At 28.9% G+C, this 14,874-nt stretch overlaps 1 protein-coding gene and 1 long non-coding RNA gene across 4 annotated transcripts; both read right to left on the bottom strand.

Annotated features, from left to right (window-relative positions):
• Positions 1-2,646: 2,646 nt before the first annotated feature.
• On the bottom strand, positions 2,647-3,494 carry LOC111241617. Its single transcript, XR_002667637.1, has 3 exons — positions 3,271-3,494; positions 3,147-3,186; positions 2,647-3,054 (listed from the first exon to the last, which is right to left on the bottom strand). It is a non-coding gene; the product is annotated as an uncharacterized LOC111241617 (long non-coding RNA).
• A 1,314-nt stretch (positions 3,495-4,808) lies between these two features.
• Positions 4,809-13,275, bottom strand: LOC106762282. 3 transcript variants are annotated; one of them, XM_014646098.2, is made up of 14 exons: positions 12,979-13,275; positions 11,111-11,314; positions 10,820-11,001; positions 10,034-10,160; positions 9,724-9,921; positions 9,579-9,626; positions 8,604-9,506; positions 8,382-8,471; positions 8,153-8,226; positions 7,592-7,643; positions 6,724-6,810; positions 6,582-6,625; positions 5,748-5,822; positions 4,809-5,674 (listed from the first exon to the last, which is right to left on the bottom strand). In XM_014646098.2, exons 1-14 carry the CDS (start codon positions 13,078-13,080, stop codon positions 5,134-5,136), a joined length of 2,727 nt encoding a protein of 908 aa, XP_014501584.1. In that variant the 5' UTR covers positions 13,081-13,275; the 3' UTR covers positions 4,809-5,133. The 3 variants fall into 3 exon arrangements, with proteins under 3 accessions (XP_014501584.1, XP_014501583.1, XP_022636611.1); XM_014646097.2 differs by having other exon boundaries at positions 8,604-9,626; XM_022780890.1 differs by lacking the exon at positions 12,979-13,275 and adding an exon at positions 11,526-12,720 and having other exon boundaries at positions 8,604-9,626.
• Between the last annotated feature and the right edge of the window lie 1,599 nt (positions 13,276-14,874).

Below are 14,874 nucleotides of genomic sequence, written 5' to 3'. Positions count from 1 at the left end.
ATTTAAATAATAAATTACATGAATTAAAAAAATACCAATAGAATCATTCTTTAGAAAAAAAAAACATTTTTAGGGATAAAACATATTTGTAAGATTGTTATAAAATTCTTTGAAAATAATAGATAATAAAATATACTTTTTAAATATTAAAACATTGTCATGGACTAAATAATTGATAGTTCAAGCAAGGAGAATAAGCAGTTGGACTACCTTGGAGGCAAAAAGCTCATATTAATGTTTTTAAATTTTATGATAAAAATATTAAAAATATTCATAATGTATTATTAATTATTTAATAATTAAAATTAACTTCATTTTCATAGATAATGATATGCATCCCTAAATTAAAATATTAATTGTAATAAACATTTTATTATTCAACAAGATTAATAACATTAAATAATTTTATATTTATTTCTTATTTTGTTTTACCTAAAAGATAGTTGGCAAGAAAATTATTTCCAAAATATATGGTTTGTTTATACGTCAATGTTAAATAGTAAAATAAAAAATAAAAGCAAATGACATCTAGTTAACTAAAATGAATAAATAGTAATCACATTTGAGTAGTTAATTATGTAACGCAATTTCTCAGTCAAATATTTATCTCATGCACCACTTTTTAAATCCGTGTCTACAATAGAAGCTTACACAGTATATTTGGGGTATGTATTAATTATATTTGATAAATAGTGTTTTCATTTAATTGTATTTTTGTTATTTTTTAATTTTTCTTTTTGCAAATACAAACCTACAAAAACTTCATGAAGAGTGGAAATAGCATATGTTTTAGCCCACTTCTTAATTAAATAGATTTATTTAGATACATTTAGTTGTGTTTTATTAAGTTGAAAAATAAATAATATGCTAACATATAAAAAATAAAAAGTATATTAGAAGAAAATACATACTTATATAGATTGTTTCCTTTTTTTATTTATGTACTTAGAGATTATTATTATTGTGTCAATTAACCAACTACTTGAACATAATAAAGATCAATCTAATCCACCCCCATCATATATTGAACAATGATTAGAGCTTTATAAACAAAATAAGATTATATTAATCATGTTGCACAAGGCTGTGCTTTAATCTATTATGATGTGTTAAACAATACTCAGAGCTTTATAAAAAAAAATAAGATTTATAAACAATTATTTAAGATTAAAAATAATTAATTAAGGCTAAAATTAACTATATCATTCAGAAAATCATCTCTTATGTTATTAACCCAGTATTTTTATTATTTTTATATTTAACTTACACTTTTCACAATATATTTATATTTATATTAAAATATAATTAAGTTTAGTAATAACTTAATAAATTTAATCATGCATTTTATAAATATTTATTATTTTTACAAAACAGTTTATAACTGAGTGACAATATAATTTTTTTAGATATTGTTAATATAAAATAATTTAATCACTTAATTTTTCAATATAAATATTCTTTATTTGTTATATTTAAAAGTTCAATTTTTTGTTTTGATATTTTTTATCATTATTTATTTTTAAATAAAATAAAATCATACTAAAAAATACAAGATAAATGTCATTTTAATAAGTATATAAAGTTTGAAAATCAATTATTGTTATTTTATTGAAAACGTATGAAAATAATATTTAATTCAAAGTTAGAAGGAGTACAAGTGTCATAGAGATATTTTAAGATTGATTTTTTTCACAAAATCATCTGTCTATAGTGTTTTAATACATTTTTAAAATTTAATTTTGTAGAAACAAATAGATAATAGGAGCTCTCTCAATTGCAGCAGTTAAATATAATTTAAAAACTATTTTAAATTTTAAATAAATTTTATTAATTAAACTTATAAATAGATATTTAATTGATACCGACTTAAAACTCCCTGAAAGAAAAATAAATAAATGAGTAATGAATATAATTATTTTATCTGCCAATTAATTGACACCCTAATTTATAACATGATCCATGATAAATAAAATGAACCGGTTCAATAGAATAAATTAGAAAGTGTAAAAAGTCATCCAAATTTATCACACATACATTGAAAATATTGAATGACTATAGTAAATGCCCAACAACTTGTGACACTTTCAATGAACCAAAAAAAACAGAAATCACGTAATTATAATAGTTAATAAATTATAATACAATTAAGCCAAAAGTAATAGATAAATCTTACATTATTATTATACTACAAATATGACTACTTATTAACTCCTTTTTTTTCACTCATTCATATATAATTTATCACTAAATACAAGTTTACAGAACAATGATATATTATTTCAAATACCATGAGTCCTACCAGGTGTTGTTTGTAATGAAATATGTGCATTTTTTATATATATAATGTATTTCAAAGGACAGACTAAAATATGTACATTTTCTTTTTATCCTTGACATTATCAAAATCACCTGAAACTGTAAAAGCTGATAGTTACTTCCCACCAATAAAGACATGCAAAATAATACTTTCACATCATAAAATACCACAAAAGTAATTGCTGGTCATACCAAAACCAAAGAAAACTGAAATATACTAATATTATATATACAATAATAGGATGAATACAAAAATTAGATAAGAAAAAATGCATTAGAATAGGATTTGCTGCTGTGACTTTCATAGTCCAGCATTTTCTCAGTCTCGTTTTCATTAGTAGCAACATCACCCTTAGAAGGTTTTGCTGATTTGGTTGAAGTGTTTGGTTTCTTTTGTCATCTCTTGCTAGAATGTTCTGACTTTTGTTTACTATTGTCAACTTTTTCAGTGTCCAAATAACCCTAAGAGTGATCAGAACAATCAACATCTTCTTGGTATATTGAAGCAAGTACCATACTATAATCATCCACAGATATACCCAAGAATTTCACTGCTTGAACCAAGTAGGGTTTAAGCTTGGTTGAACAACTTTCGAAGACCTTTTCCTCTGTTCCGGTGTGAAACCGAGTATCAAACCTACACAATTTCCTCTCCTCAGACCGTCCGCTAATTCCGAAGTCTATTCTTCAATAGTCCGCCTTCTTCCTTCTCCTATGTTCGATGTGTTCGGAGGGTACCTGCCAAAGGTACTCCGATACTTAAGTTAGTCAGGTTGTCCGATCGGGTATTTGAACTCAGAAGTAAATGCGTAATAAATAAACCTACTTACCTGATGCCTCTGACATGTATTTATAGTGCTGGATATGGGCCTAGTATTAAGGCAATCTTAATTAGGGCCCAATCACAACCAAATCACCTTAATCATACAATTATCCTAATTACCTTGGCTTTACCTTAATCATGCAGACCATCGTCCGTAGCTTACCGTCTGGTTCCTGTCATTCACGCTAATCGGCCGTCTTGAAAGGATAGCTGACCGCTTCCACTTATATATCTTCAGTAAGCTGGTTCGTCTTAACCGGTAGGCTGTCCGATTCTATTTCAGAAGGCCGGCCGGTGATCCCTAGTACATTCTCCAATTATTGGGCAATTAGAAAAGCTTCCTAGATCATAATGATAATCAATTTCAAAACAATAATAAAATATGAACAAAGGTTTTCACATTACTAAAATTAATGAAATTCAAACATTAAACTACAACCTCATTTTTTAAATAGATCATAAATATTATATAAGTGACTAAAAGTGAAGGTGATATGTTTTAAACTTTATTTAGGTTTATTTTTTAATTAAAATACACTTTTTATAATACTTATTTAATTATATGCAGTGATTTTTTTTTAATACATATTTTAAATAATATAGTTAAAATGTTTGGGAATTAAAAATATTATATATATATATATATATATATATTACAATGTCATCTATAAAAAATATAATTATTTTTTACCATGTTAAATGTGTTGATAATAAATTTTCTTATATATACTATTTAAATACGTAAATACCTCTGCTCATAATATTTTTTTTATTGTCTTATAATTAGAAACTTACATTTAAATTTATAGGCATCTAACTCATGAAAATAATAAATCTAGTTGTTTAAAAACACAAACAATATACTGTGGACTAATTCATTTATGAAATATTACTGAAAAATGATGTGCATGTCCACTTTTTTTATATAACACAGAAAAATTACTAATATGATATTTATCAAAATAAAAAATATGCTTAATTGTGAAATAAATTTATAATTTTATTATAGTATTTTTTATTTATTTATTTTGTAGATTTTTTTTTTGCATGATTTAATTTAAAAATAATAGTAAAAATTGTGTATATAAAGAAATCCCATTATTTTGATTTAATTATAGAAAAAGTTCTTTAAAACACATTATTTATGTAAGATGTTTATTTACTAACATAACATTATTTTAAAGCACAAAGTTATTGAAAGATTTGGAATGGATTGTGTAAAGGTTTACTGTTCATATTGCATAGATGGTTTATAAAATCATTTTTATACAATAATAAACATGTCACAAAAATCATGCTTTAATTAATTCATAAATTTATATACTATAAATAAAAATTTTAAGAGTAGTCCATAGATAATTATATTTTGTTTGATATGAATTATAAGTAAAAAAAAAAAGTTAAATAAAATTAGCCTTTTTTAAAAAAAAAAATTATAGCATTTAAAAAAATATTAATGTAATGTAAAATTATATATGAATAGTTTTACATATAAAATATCTCATTTCTTTCCTTTCAATTTCACCCTCCCTTAATAAGTTAATACTTCTTTCCCCCATTCATTTTTTTCATCTCTTCCCACATTTTCTCTACCAACTACCAGACAAAGGGTTATGGTTCCCAACCAACCAACTTTAATAGCTTCCACCACATCAATTATGCTGTTAAATAAACAATAACCATAGCTCAGTAATAAGCACTGCAAATACTGTTTGAGTTGATTGTGTAAGAAGTCAGCATTGTTTGAAATAAAATTGCTAGCCAAATATTTTTGTGTTAAAGATAGTAACTTGTACTATAACTAAACTAGTCTAACTAATTAGTAAAGATAACAGTACTAACATTAGGATAATTACCACAAAATGATGAAGAGCTACCTTATACATGCTTAAACTCATTTGGTCACTCCAGCCTCAGAAAGAAGAGTTAAATGCTATGAGGAAACTGATAAAAGCACCCAATTAAGGAATAAACAGCATGAAAAACTCCAACATCTAGCTTCTCCTACGCTTCTTTCCACTCTTGACCTCACTTCCTTGTGCCTTAGACGAAATTGAAGTCTTGACCTTGGCATCTTTTAGCTTTCCTTCTGAAACATCTGAATTATCATTCTCAAAATATTTTCTCTTCAATGAATCAGATTTCACCTTGCCGGTACCATTAACATCAGCCTTTCCACCACTTTTGAGAGGTTTTTCTTTGGAAACGGCAGTCTTTGGGGTTGTTTTTTTGGATTTTCCACTTTTTAGAATTTCTAGCTTAGACTTGGAAGACGGCTTTGCCGCACTACTGTAGTCATCATTTAATTCCCCAGTCCTGGAAGTATCAGTATTTTTCGATTTCTTACTCAGTATTTTAGTAGCAACAATGGATTTACTGCTAGGACTTTTAGGAGTGTCTTCCTTAGATTTTTTATTAACTCCATCCTCAGATTTGCTATTTGTCTTGGAATCTTTCAATTTGTTGCCATCTTTGGACCTTTGACTAGACTTCAGGGATACACTTTTTGATCTACTATTCGTCTTTATTCCACCACTGCAAATTGATGGAAAAATTTAGACATCCAATAAGAGGTGGCACTAAAATAGATAAATTGATATTAAAAGACCTTCTGGCAGAAACATCCATCTTTCCCTGCTTGGTGGTTTCACCATCACTTGTTTTCCCTTTCTTCTTTGGTTGCCTGAATATGATCAGAGAACAATGCAAAGTAAACAAGACCAAATAAACAAACAGAAATCCATGTCTGCCACAACATCAAAGAGAATTCACAAAAAGAGCACTAAATAAGACACATATAGTTGAAATCCTTCAAAACAAAGGAAGAAGAAAATATCTATTATCACACTCTTAATTGATACAAATCAAACCAATGGACAGGAGATAGCCCAATTACTTCACAATATACAGAGAGCCAACTCTAACAATATGAGACTCGATCTCTCTCTTAACAGACAGTTGTTTCCTTTAAATTAAAGGATAACAATAGTTTTTTTTATTTTTAAAATATTTCCTTTAGCATTCAACACAATATATTAATCTATATGAAATTCACAACATTTACATGCTCTCAATGTTCAACCTTCAAGAATTAAAGACCACAGACATGAATGGAAGATCAAATACAAAACACACCATGACTGACTAGAAAGCACGGGGAGAGGAAGACTGGTTCAGAACCAAGCCATAGGACAAATCATCATTCACAACATATATATACAAAAAGTATCATGGTATCTTTCTTTAAAAAAAAAAGTATCCAGCAAATAAGTAGCAAACACAAACAACAGCACCAACTAAGCCAACATCAGAGACATAATTTCAGAAAAAAGGTCACCATAATACACACAACGCACTCCATATAAGCATGCCTGAAAAATATACGATAATACATCCCTACAATATCTCTACAAAAATTTATATTAACAATATGCAGACGTACATATCAATGGAAGCATCAAGACTTGCACGATCACTCCGATCTTCCTGTCCATAGAAATAGTTGTTATTAATTTATAAGCAGAAAAGTTGGTATTATTTTATAAGCAGAAAAGATGGTGTAAAAGGGCAACACATAGACCAACCTCATCTGCATCTGAGTCCTTTTCAATGACCTTCCATTTCTCCTTCCCTAGATTTAATATTTCTTCATCACCATCATCATACGATACCTAAAATACAGAATAGTTGCCAGAAGATAAAATAGCCTGTATTTGGACAAGCTTTGAAAATAGTGTACAAAAAAGATTTATGATCACGAGCTACTCATTCCAGCTAATAAGAAAAACACTAAAATGACTACCCTTTCCATTGTGTTTTACATTTGTTTTCGAGAAAAAAAAAACATTTCCAGATACTTCCCTTTTATTGTGTCATACAGATAAGATTTTAAGAAAGTTTTGACGATTTCTTAAAAAGTCTTCCGATTGTTTATTGCATTAATTATTTTACCAAAATACTCTAAATTACTTTACATTGTTTGTAGTAAACATATAAATACTATAAATTAAGAAGATAATTATATTCTCTATTGTGTTAATTAGAGAAGATGATAGCAAAAATTACCTAAATCTGATGAGTCCCAAATAATCAGAAGGGTAGTTTTCGTAAAATAGTACAAATTAACAAGTTTAACTACCGACTACATTAACTAACCCTCTTAACTTCCATGAATTATACGGAGAGAGGTCGATTTTTTTTTTCAACTTAAAAAATGCATTTTACTTTTCTCTTTAAAAGTGGCTCAAACAAATGGGCCATAGTAGTAGTAGAATGTTGCATTTTTTTCACAATTTGAAATAATACTAATATTAACGAAATAATATATAGAGTATAGAGCAAACGTTAAAGATTCTTAAATGGCAGTGCAGCACAGAAAAAAAAAAAGAATATAAAGCTTTTTTGTCAGTGATGGCAAGGGTAGAGAGGAGACTTAGCAAACAGTCAAATCACCTTGTGCTTCTTTTTTGCAGAATCAAAAGAATCAATAATACCCTTGTAAAACCTGCAACAGATTAAAATGTCACTAAAAATATATATTAAATGTTTCCATTACATCAATTTGAACAAGCAAACTGATCATAATTCAAAACATATACTATGTCAATGTATTTCATATCAAAACTTAGTCACACTAAATTTTAAAAAAGATACAAGTTTTTTGTGTAATTAGTCCAATACATAAACTGTCAAAATAAATTAAGAAAAAGTGTGTGGGACAAGAAGAGAAATCAAGACCACGATAACTTCAACAAAAAGCTGTACACAAAGATACATGTAGTAATTGTCATTGTAACTATGTAATATGCATAAAAAAAATATCACTATCATTGAACAAAGTCAGATTAAGAACTATAAATATGTACTTCACACAGCTCAGACAATCATATGCTACAGAAGTACATATTAAAATTTAAAAGGAAATGTAAAACAGTACGAAACAGTCCCCTGCTGCTTCTTAAAAAGATTTACAGTGACAGCATATGAAAATTTGAAGACATGCCAAGTACTTACTCACGATCCTTAGGCCACCAAACTTTGACCCGTAAACCGACAAGGTTTTCACCATATTCCTTTGTATCATACTCCTGATACAACAGCCAGTTAATTGGAAATCAATGCAAGAAGACAATTCTGGAACATGCCAGATAAAAGACTTTTTCGAAGAAAAAAGTTCCCCGATGAATATAACCTTAACAAATCAATGACAATTTAAAAGTTCACACAAAAACGGGATACATACATTTTCTTTTCCTGAAGTAAGTTTCCTTTTCTCCTCTGAACTTGCATCTTTGGCAGATTTTGTACAAGACCTCGGAGTAGAAACTATTTCCTAAATAATTAACAATGATTCCTTTAATGTTTTACATTTAAGAAAGAACAAAGTAGAATAAAATCATGTAGCAATAATCTTGATAAATAGTAGCAAACAAGTAAGCACAAAGTATAAAACATAAAAAAATACTTTGTCCACATTCATAGCAGATGACTTTGCTACATCTGTCTCAGTCTTTGCTTTTCCTCGCCCTCCTTTTTTCCTGTCTTCCACCTGCCTTGAGGAGGATCCACCACTACCCTTTTTGTTTTCTTCTAATTTTTTTGCTGAGTATTTCTTAGCATCTGCATTGTTTGTTGCCCCACTTTCTTTTTTTACAGAATCTACCGCACTAGTTTTTTTCAAAGACTTTTGACCTAGTGCCTTTTTCACTGACCGCGTCACAGGTTTGGCTTCTGAATCACTAGCTCCTCCAGACACCTTAGAAACATCATATGCAGCACCTTCTTTTACAGAGTCATCTTCCTTTGTCGATCGTCCAAGTTTCTTGGAGTGATTTTCATTGAGGCTCTCACTTGGAGCAGAAGCAACCACTTCAGATTCATCATTTACTGCCACTGGTGATGAAATCTTAGCATCAATTTCTTTATTACTCTCTGGAGATCCTGCTGCTTCAACAAAACGTTCCTTGTGAGGGGAACTGGGAACTATCTTACTGTTGCTTTCACAGTCAAGCATTTTCACAGTTTCCTTCTCATTAGCAGCAACTTGATCCTTGGAAGGTTTTGCCAATTTAGTAGAAGAGCTTGATTTCTTTCGTGGTCTCTTGGTAGCTTTTCCTGCCTTTTGTTTACTATTGTCAACTTTTTTGGTGTCCAAATCTCTACCCACCTCATGACCAGATATATTCAAACCTTCAGAGTGGTTGGAACAATCAGTATCCTCTTTCTTTTTAATGGGACTGGAATAAGCTAAAGCAGTATCTTCTCCAACACATGCAATACCATAGCTCATGCCTGAGTTAGGAGATTTATTCGCATCAGGATTTCCTCGTTGAGAGGATGTAACTTCCCTTGAATCCTTTTTAACCACCTGCTCAAACAACAATAACCATAATAAAAGTCTAAAACAGCACAGAAAAAAAAGGAGCATTAAAGGAGATACATGTGTTGACTTCTCCAGTGATTGTTTTTCTGAATCGCTCTTATCTTCCTGAAAAAAGTCAAAATGACCATAAGAAAACTTCACGAATGCTCTCATCACAAAATGTTTCAAACATTAATAGTCAAAAAACTGACAGAAAACTTACCGCATGCTCACTAGTCACACATGTATCATTCTTTTCCAAATCATCAGATGTATCTTGGCATATTAAAGCAAGTACAGCACTATAATCATCAACAGATACACCCAAGGATCTCACTGTTTGAACCAAGTAGGGTTTAAGCTTGGTTGCACAATTTTCAAGAACCCTCTCCCCCAATTTTTGGGCAATTGGAAAAACTTCCTAAATTACAATGATTATCAACATCATGATAACAATAAAATTTGAACGACAAAAACATGGTTCAGGTTTAAAATCACAAACTACTAAAAAGGATGAAATAGTAACTGCCAACCTCGTTGTCTTTCTTAATGCTGTCCAGTAGTGGGGACAGCAGGGCTAAGGATATATCTTCACTTTCCTCGACAACAACAGTCATAATTGTTTCCATGGACAAAACAACATTTTCTGGATGATGTTCCCTGAAATTTACAAAAATAAACCTGGTCAAAAAACCATGCCCCTATCCTTATGTTTGTCTAACTCTGGAAAAATGCATTTGCATATATGTAACTAAGTTGCACATACAATACACTAATTGAACAATTGTTTAAGAATCAGGACACAGATGAGGCACTATATATCAACATATTGCCTATAGTTTTATTAATATGTTTTCTTATTATACCTTCAATTTTCCTTAATATAACTGATATTAAGGTTGATGTGCTATATCATCATATTTTGTTGGTCTTCACTGAAAAAGTATATTGTAGCCAGGTCTAAATAAAAATGCTTGATTTAAGTTAAGATACCGATTCCTTCATTATATATACAAGAGGGTACACGATAAAGACAGCTTTGTTCTGATACTTGGGTATTGTCAAATTTAAAGTATTTTTGCACTAAGTGTAAAAATACACTGAAGGAAGTAATCAGTCATCATACACGTTAGTAAATGTTCATAAGGTACCAAGCAGGAAAAAAATAAAAAGCACTAAAATAGTTCACAGACTATGCGGTAAAACATCATAAAAATCAAATCATGTTTTAAGTTAAGAAAAAAAATATGGGACGAGATATTTATATTTTGAAGTTGTGACAACAGGGAACTTGGTGAAATCTGATACTATAATCCTACCTTACACCTTTCAAGAAATGTTGAAACATATCCGAAATCAGGGCATCACACTCAAGGTCCAGCATTACCACACAGGATCGGACTTTTGCAACAGTTTCCAGAATTGAGATTCTCTTGGCATATGATCGACTTAACTTGTCATGCAAATTTTCAAATGAAGATACTATCAGGTGAAAGACCTCCTGCAAGAGAAAGTCATGATAAGATTCAATTGATTTAGTGAGACCTTTCATAAAGAGTATGATAATCGTCAAGTGCATTCATAAATTGTGGTATGAAAATTCCACGCACCTTCATTTGATCATCGTCATAAGGAGCATCAGGTGCACTGATTCTTGTTATTTCACTGATGCAAGAGGCAACTGCAACCTTGACATCATTATCTGAGTGCCTTAAAAGTTGGTCACCAACCATTGCTTTCAATGATGGAGAGAGTGCATTTTGCATAGAAACTGTTGGTGACTGTTCAACCCTTGAAAGGCAACTTTCTACTTGCTGTAGAGCAAAGGAAAATACAATATATAAAATAAAACAAAATAAATTTAATAATTTGACTAGCCATTTGGTTAGGAGTATTTTTCATAATCACGTATATTTTATCAGAAAGGAAGTTTTCAGGTACACCTGACTTCAAAGTTCAAACTCAATATAAAGGTTTTTCCAAAAAAAAAAATCAAAACAAAAAAAAAAAAACTATGAAATAAACCTTTCCCGGAATTGCCTGGATTCAGAGACATTAAATAATGTCGGTCTTTCACACTGCTGTAATTTACAATACATGATAAATAACTCAAAAAATAAGAAACCCAGAACAACACCAACAAAGCTGATAGGGCAACCAAAGTATGTAAGAACATGCAACTGAAATGACAATCCAACACCTGACTACTTGAGATTTATGTAAGATCATCTACGACATAAAGTGTTTAGTAAATAGCATAAAAAAAAAATAAAGACAATGTCAGCAAGGGAACACAACCACATATGTATATGAAGAGTCTCGAAATTCAGAATATGGTATATTGGGCACCAACAAAAACTATTGACAGAGGATTATTGATAATTTTACACTTGTGAACAAGCCCTGTTGTACCATAGCAATATTGGACCATATTTTGCAATATAAATTACTTCCTTTTTAAACTATCCTGCTTTAAAAAGTTGTATTCACGAAACCCAACATTGCAAAACCTATATATGAAAAATATGCCACAGCTATAGTTTAGTTTTAACCATCAACTCAAAAAGATATTACAAACATACTATTAAATTGTCCAGATCAAGAAAATATATATAACCCAGAAACATACCAGATCATATCAAATGGTTTCCATGTGACTTGAAGTATATATATTTTCTATGATCAAAAAGTTCCAAAATTTTATTGCAGAACATAATTATTTACAAGGGAACGGAAAAAATCTGAAGGTATAATTAGTTTTTTTTAAGATTTTTATAACCCTTTCTTCAATTTCACATAAGAATCCCCTCCACAGTTGCAACACCCCTGCCAACACTACTACAACCAAGTCCGACATCCTCATTCCTGGCATCACTGTTGGCAGTTGGCACCACTCCAAACCATCTATTACTAAACTAACCTGCGAACCAGTAATCAACAATTGATAAAAACTGAACATAGCATATTTCAGGGCCTTATTTAGTTTTCTTCACTTCCATGGTTTATCTCATACATCGCTACCTAAACACTCAATAACACCGACTCTTATTATAATCATAGATTACCATTACCAGTTAAAATCTCATAACTCGGGAAGGGAAAACAGCATACATATGATATGATTATATTGGATGTCTATTATAAGGTGACACACATATGATATGATTATGATTATATTGGATGTCTATTATAAGGTGACACGTACCCCTGACACCTATGCCGTCACACCCAAACCAGATGATGTTGTAGAATAATAACTGAAATAAAAAATTTCATGTACTCGTTGTTTCCAACAAAATCTTACAAAGCATCAAAGCCACACAATATCAGCAACAAGTTGGCCTTTTCCAGACGAAAGACAGGAACCACATGCAATAAACAACTCGTATTTAAAAATAAAAAATAAACAGCCCAAAAAAAAATCTCAATAATCATGAAAACAATAGTTAAAATAACATTTGAAAGGAAAAGGAATTACCTCTAAGAGTGAGAGAAGCTCCTCTGCAGAAGACGGAGGGTTTGCAAGCTTGTTACCGGCTTCGAGAAGTTGTTCTTCCAAACGTTTATCTGCAGACGCCATTGGTTGTATCCTCTCTGCTTTTTCTGGTCTTACAGGGACTATCACCACTTTCCTATGCTTCACTCCATTAATGCCCTAAAAAATCACACCAATCCAAAATCTGATTTTAAGAGTAGAAGATGGAAGGACAATGTTAGGGTTCTTCTTTAATTTCTTTTGTTTTCCCCCCTTTTCTTGATAATGAAAAACAAACAGAGACACATCAATGACAAAAATAAAATCTAAAAAAGAGAAAATAAAGTTTATTTGTCTTTTTACCATTTTTCTGAGAGTAAAACTTAATATATATATATATATATATATATATATATATATATATATAATATTTATTATCTGTATCTTGGTATGTATAACGAGTACTTAAGAAATACTTGTAAAATAAAATAATTACTTTTTTACTGTATTTATATTAATTATTTAACATATAATTATAGTAAAAATGTTTTTGTAGTATTATTTAGTCATGCACTATTCTGTTTGGTAAATTTATATGTATTTATATTTATATTTATATATAAAGGGGATTTTCTTTTATTTATCCATATTTTTAGTTTTATCTTTTATGTTTTTATTTTATTTAAATTTAACTTATTTTTTAAATTTAACTTATTTTTTAAATTTAATCATTTTTTTGAAATTTAACTAATTTTTCAAAAATAGTAAATAAATTTTATATACTAAAAATTAGCAAAAATATCTACAAAATAAATAAAAAATATTTATAATTAAATTGTAAAATCACTTATATTTATTTTTATAATTACAATTTTATTATTTTTATTATACACAGCGTCTATTTTCACTAGTGTGTTACAGTTCACGTTTATTTTTCATTGGTTGATCATTTAAATTTTTGTATTAATAGTCAATAATATATGCTCCAAAAAAATAACAAACAAAAATAACTAATTTTAATTAATTTAATTTGAACATTTTTTTAATGAGTATATCTTGATCAAGAAGAAAATTTGGAATTTTAAGTTGTTTAACTGACAAGTTTTTTCAGCGGGCATGTGATAAACTCTTTTTTATCAAACTTTAATATAAAAAATATTCTCTAATAAAAAATACGACTAAAATATTATTCTTTAAGTTTTGATATAATAATTTATAAGATGTTTATTTTAATTATATTTGTTATACATACTTAATATTTATTTTAGGGCAATGACTTTTTACTTAATTAGTTGAGATTCAATTAATATTAGAAGAATAGATCTAAATAATTGTAACAAAAACTTAATTAAAGTTAATACTAAAAATAAATTGTTTAAAATAGAAACTCTTAAAACTCATTTACATTCTTATCAAAATCCAATCTGATATACATGTACATCCATTAACAAATCAAACCATTATTAAGACAATCAGGACACACTTGTGTAAGATTAAAAGTTGAATCGTAATTAAACAGATATTATCAAAATAGTATTAATTAAACAATATATAAAATAACATTAAACGTATATTACATCAAAACGAAAATTCTAAGAAAATATAAGTAAGATAAATATTTTTGAAAAAAAAAAATATTTTGCAGCTTTTGTTTTTAAGGGAAAAAAAAACATGCTTTTGCAGTAAAAAGAATATGTTAATTTAAAATAAAGTATTAATCAGTTGTAAAAAAACTTTTGACTAATTTTAATTGACATTTCAAATTTTAACCTTTTTCAATGACGTTCAACTAATCGGATTTGTTATTCAAATAAACATAATGTCATACTAATTTTTCAGCATAGTTTTTACCACCGAGCAGATAGCGAACAAAAGTTTAAGACCTGAGATCAAAAAATC

The sequence above is a fragment of the Vigna radiata genome, chromosome 5 (genome assembly GCF_000741045.1).
Source record: "Vigna radiata var. radiata cultivar VC1973A chromosome 5, Vradiata_ver6, whole genome shotgun sequence".
Lineage (NCBI taxonomy): Eukaryota > Viridiplantae > Streptophyta > Magnoliopsida > Fabales > Fabaceae > Vigna > Vigna radiata.
This window is presented reverse-complemented; position numbering and strand designations above follow the sequence as displayed.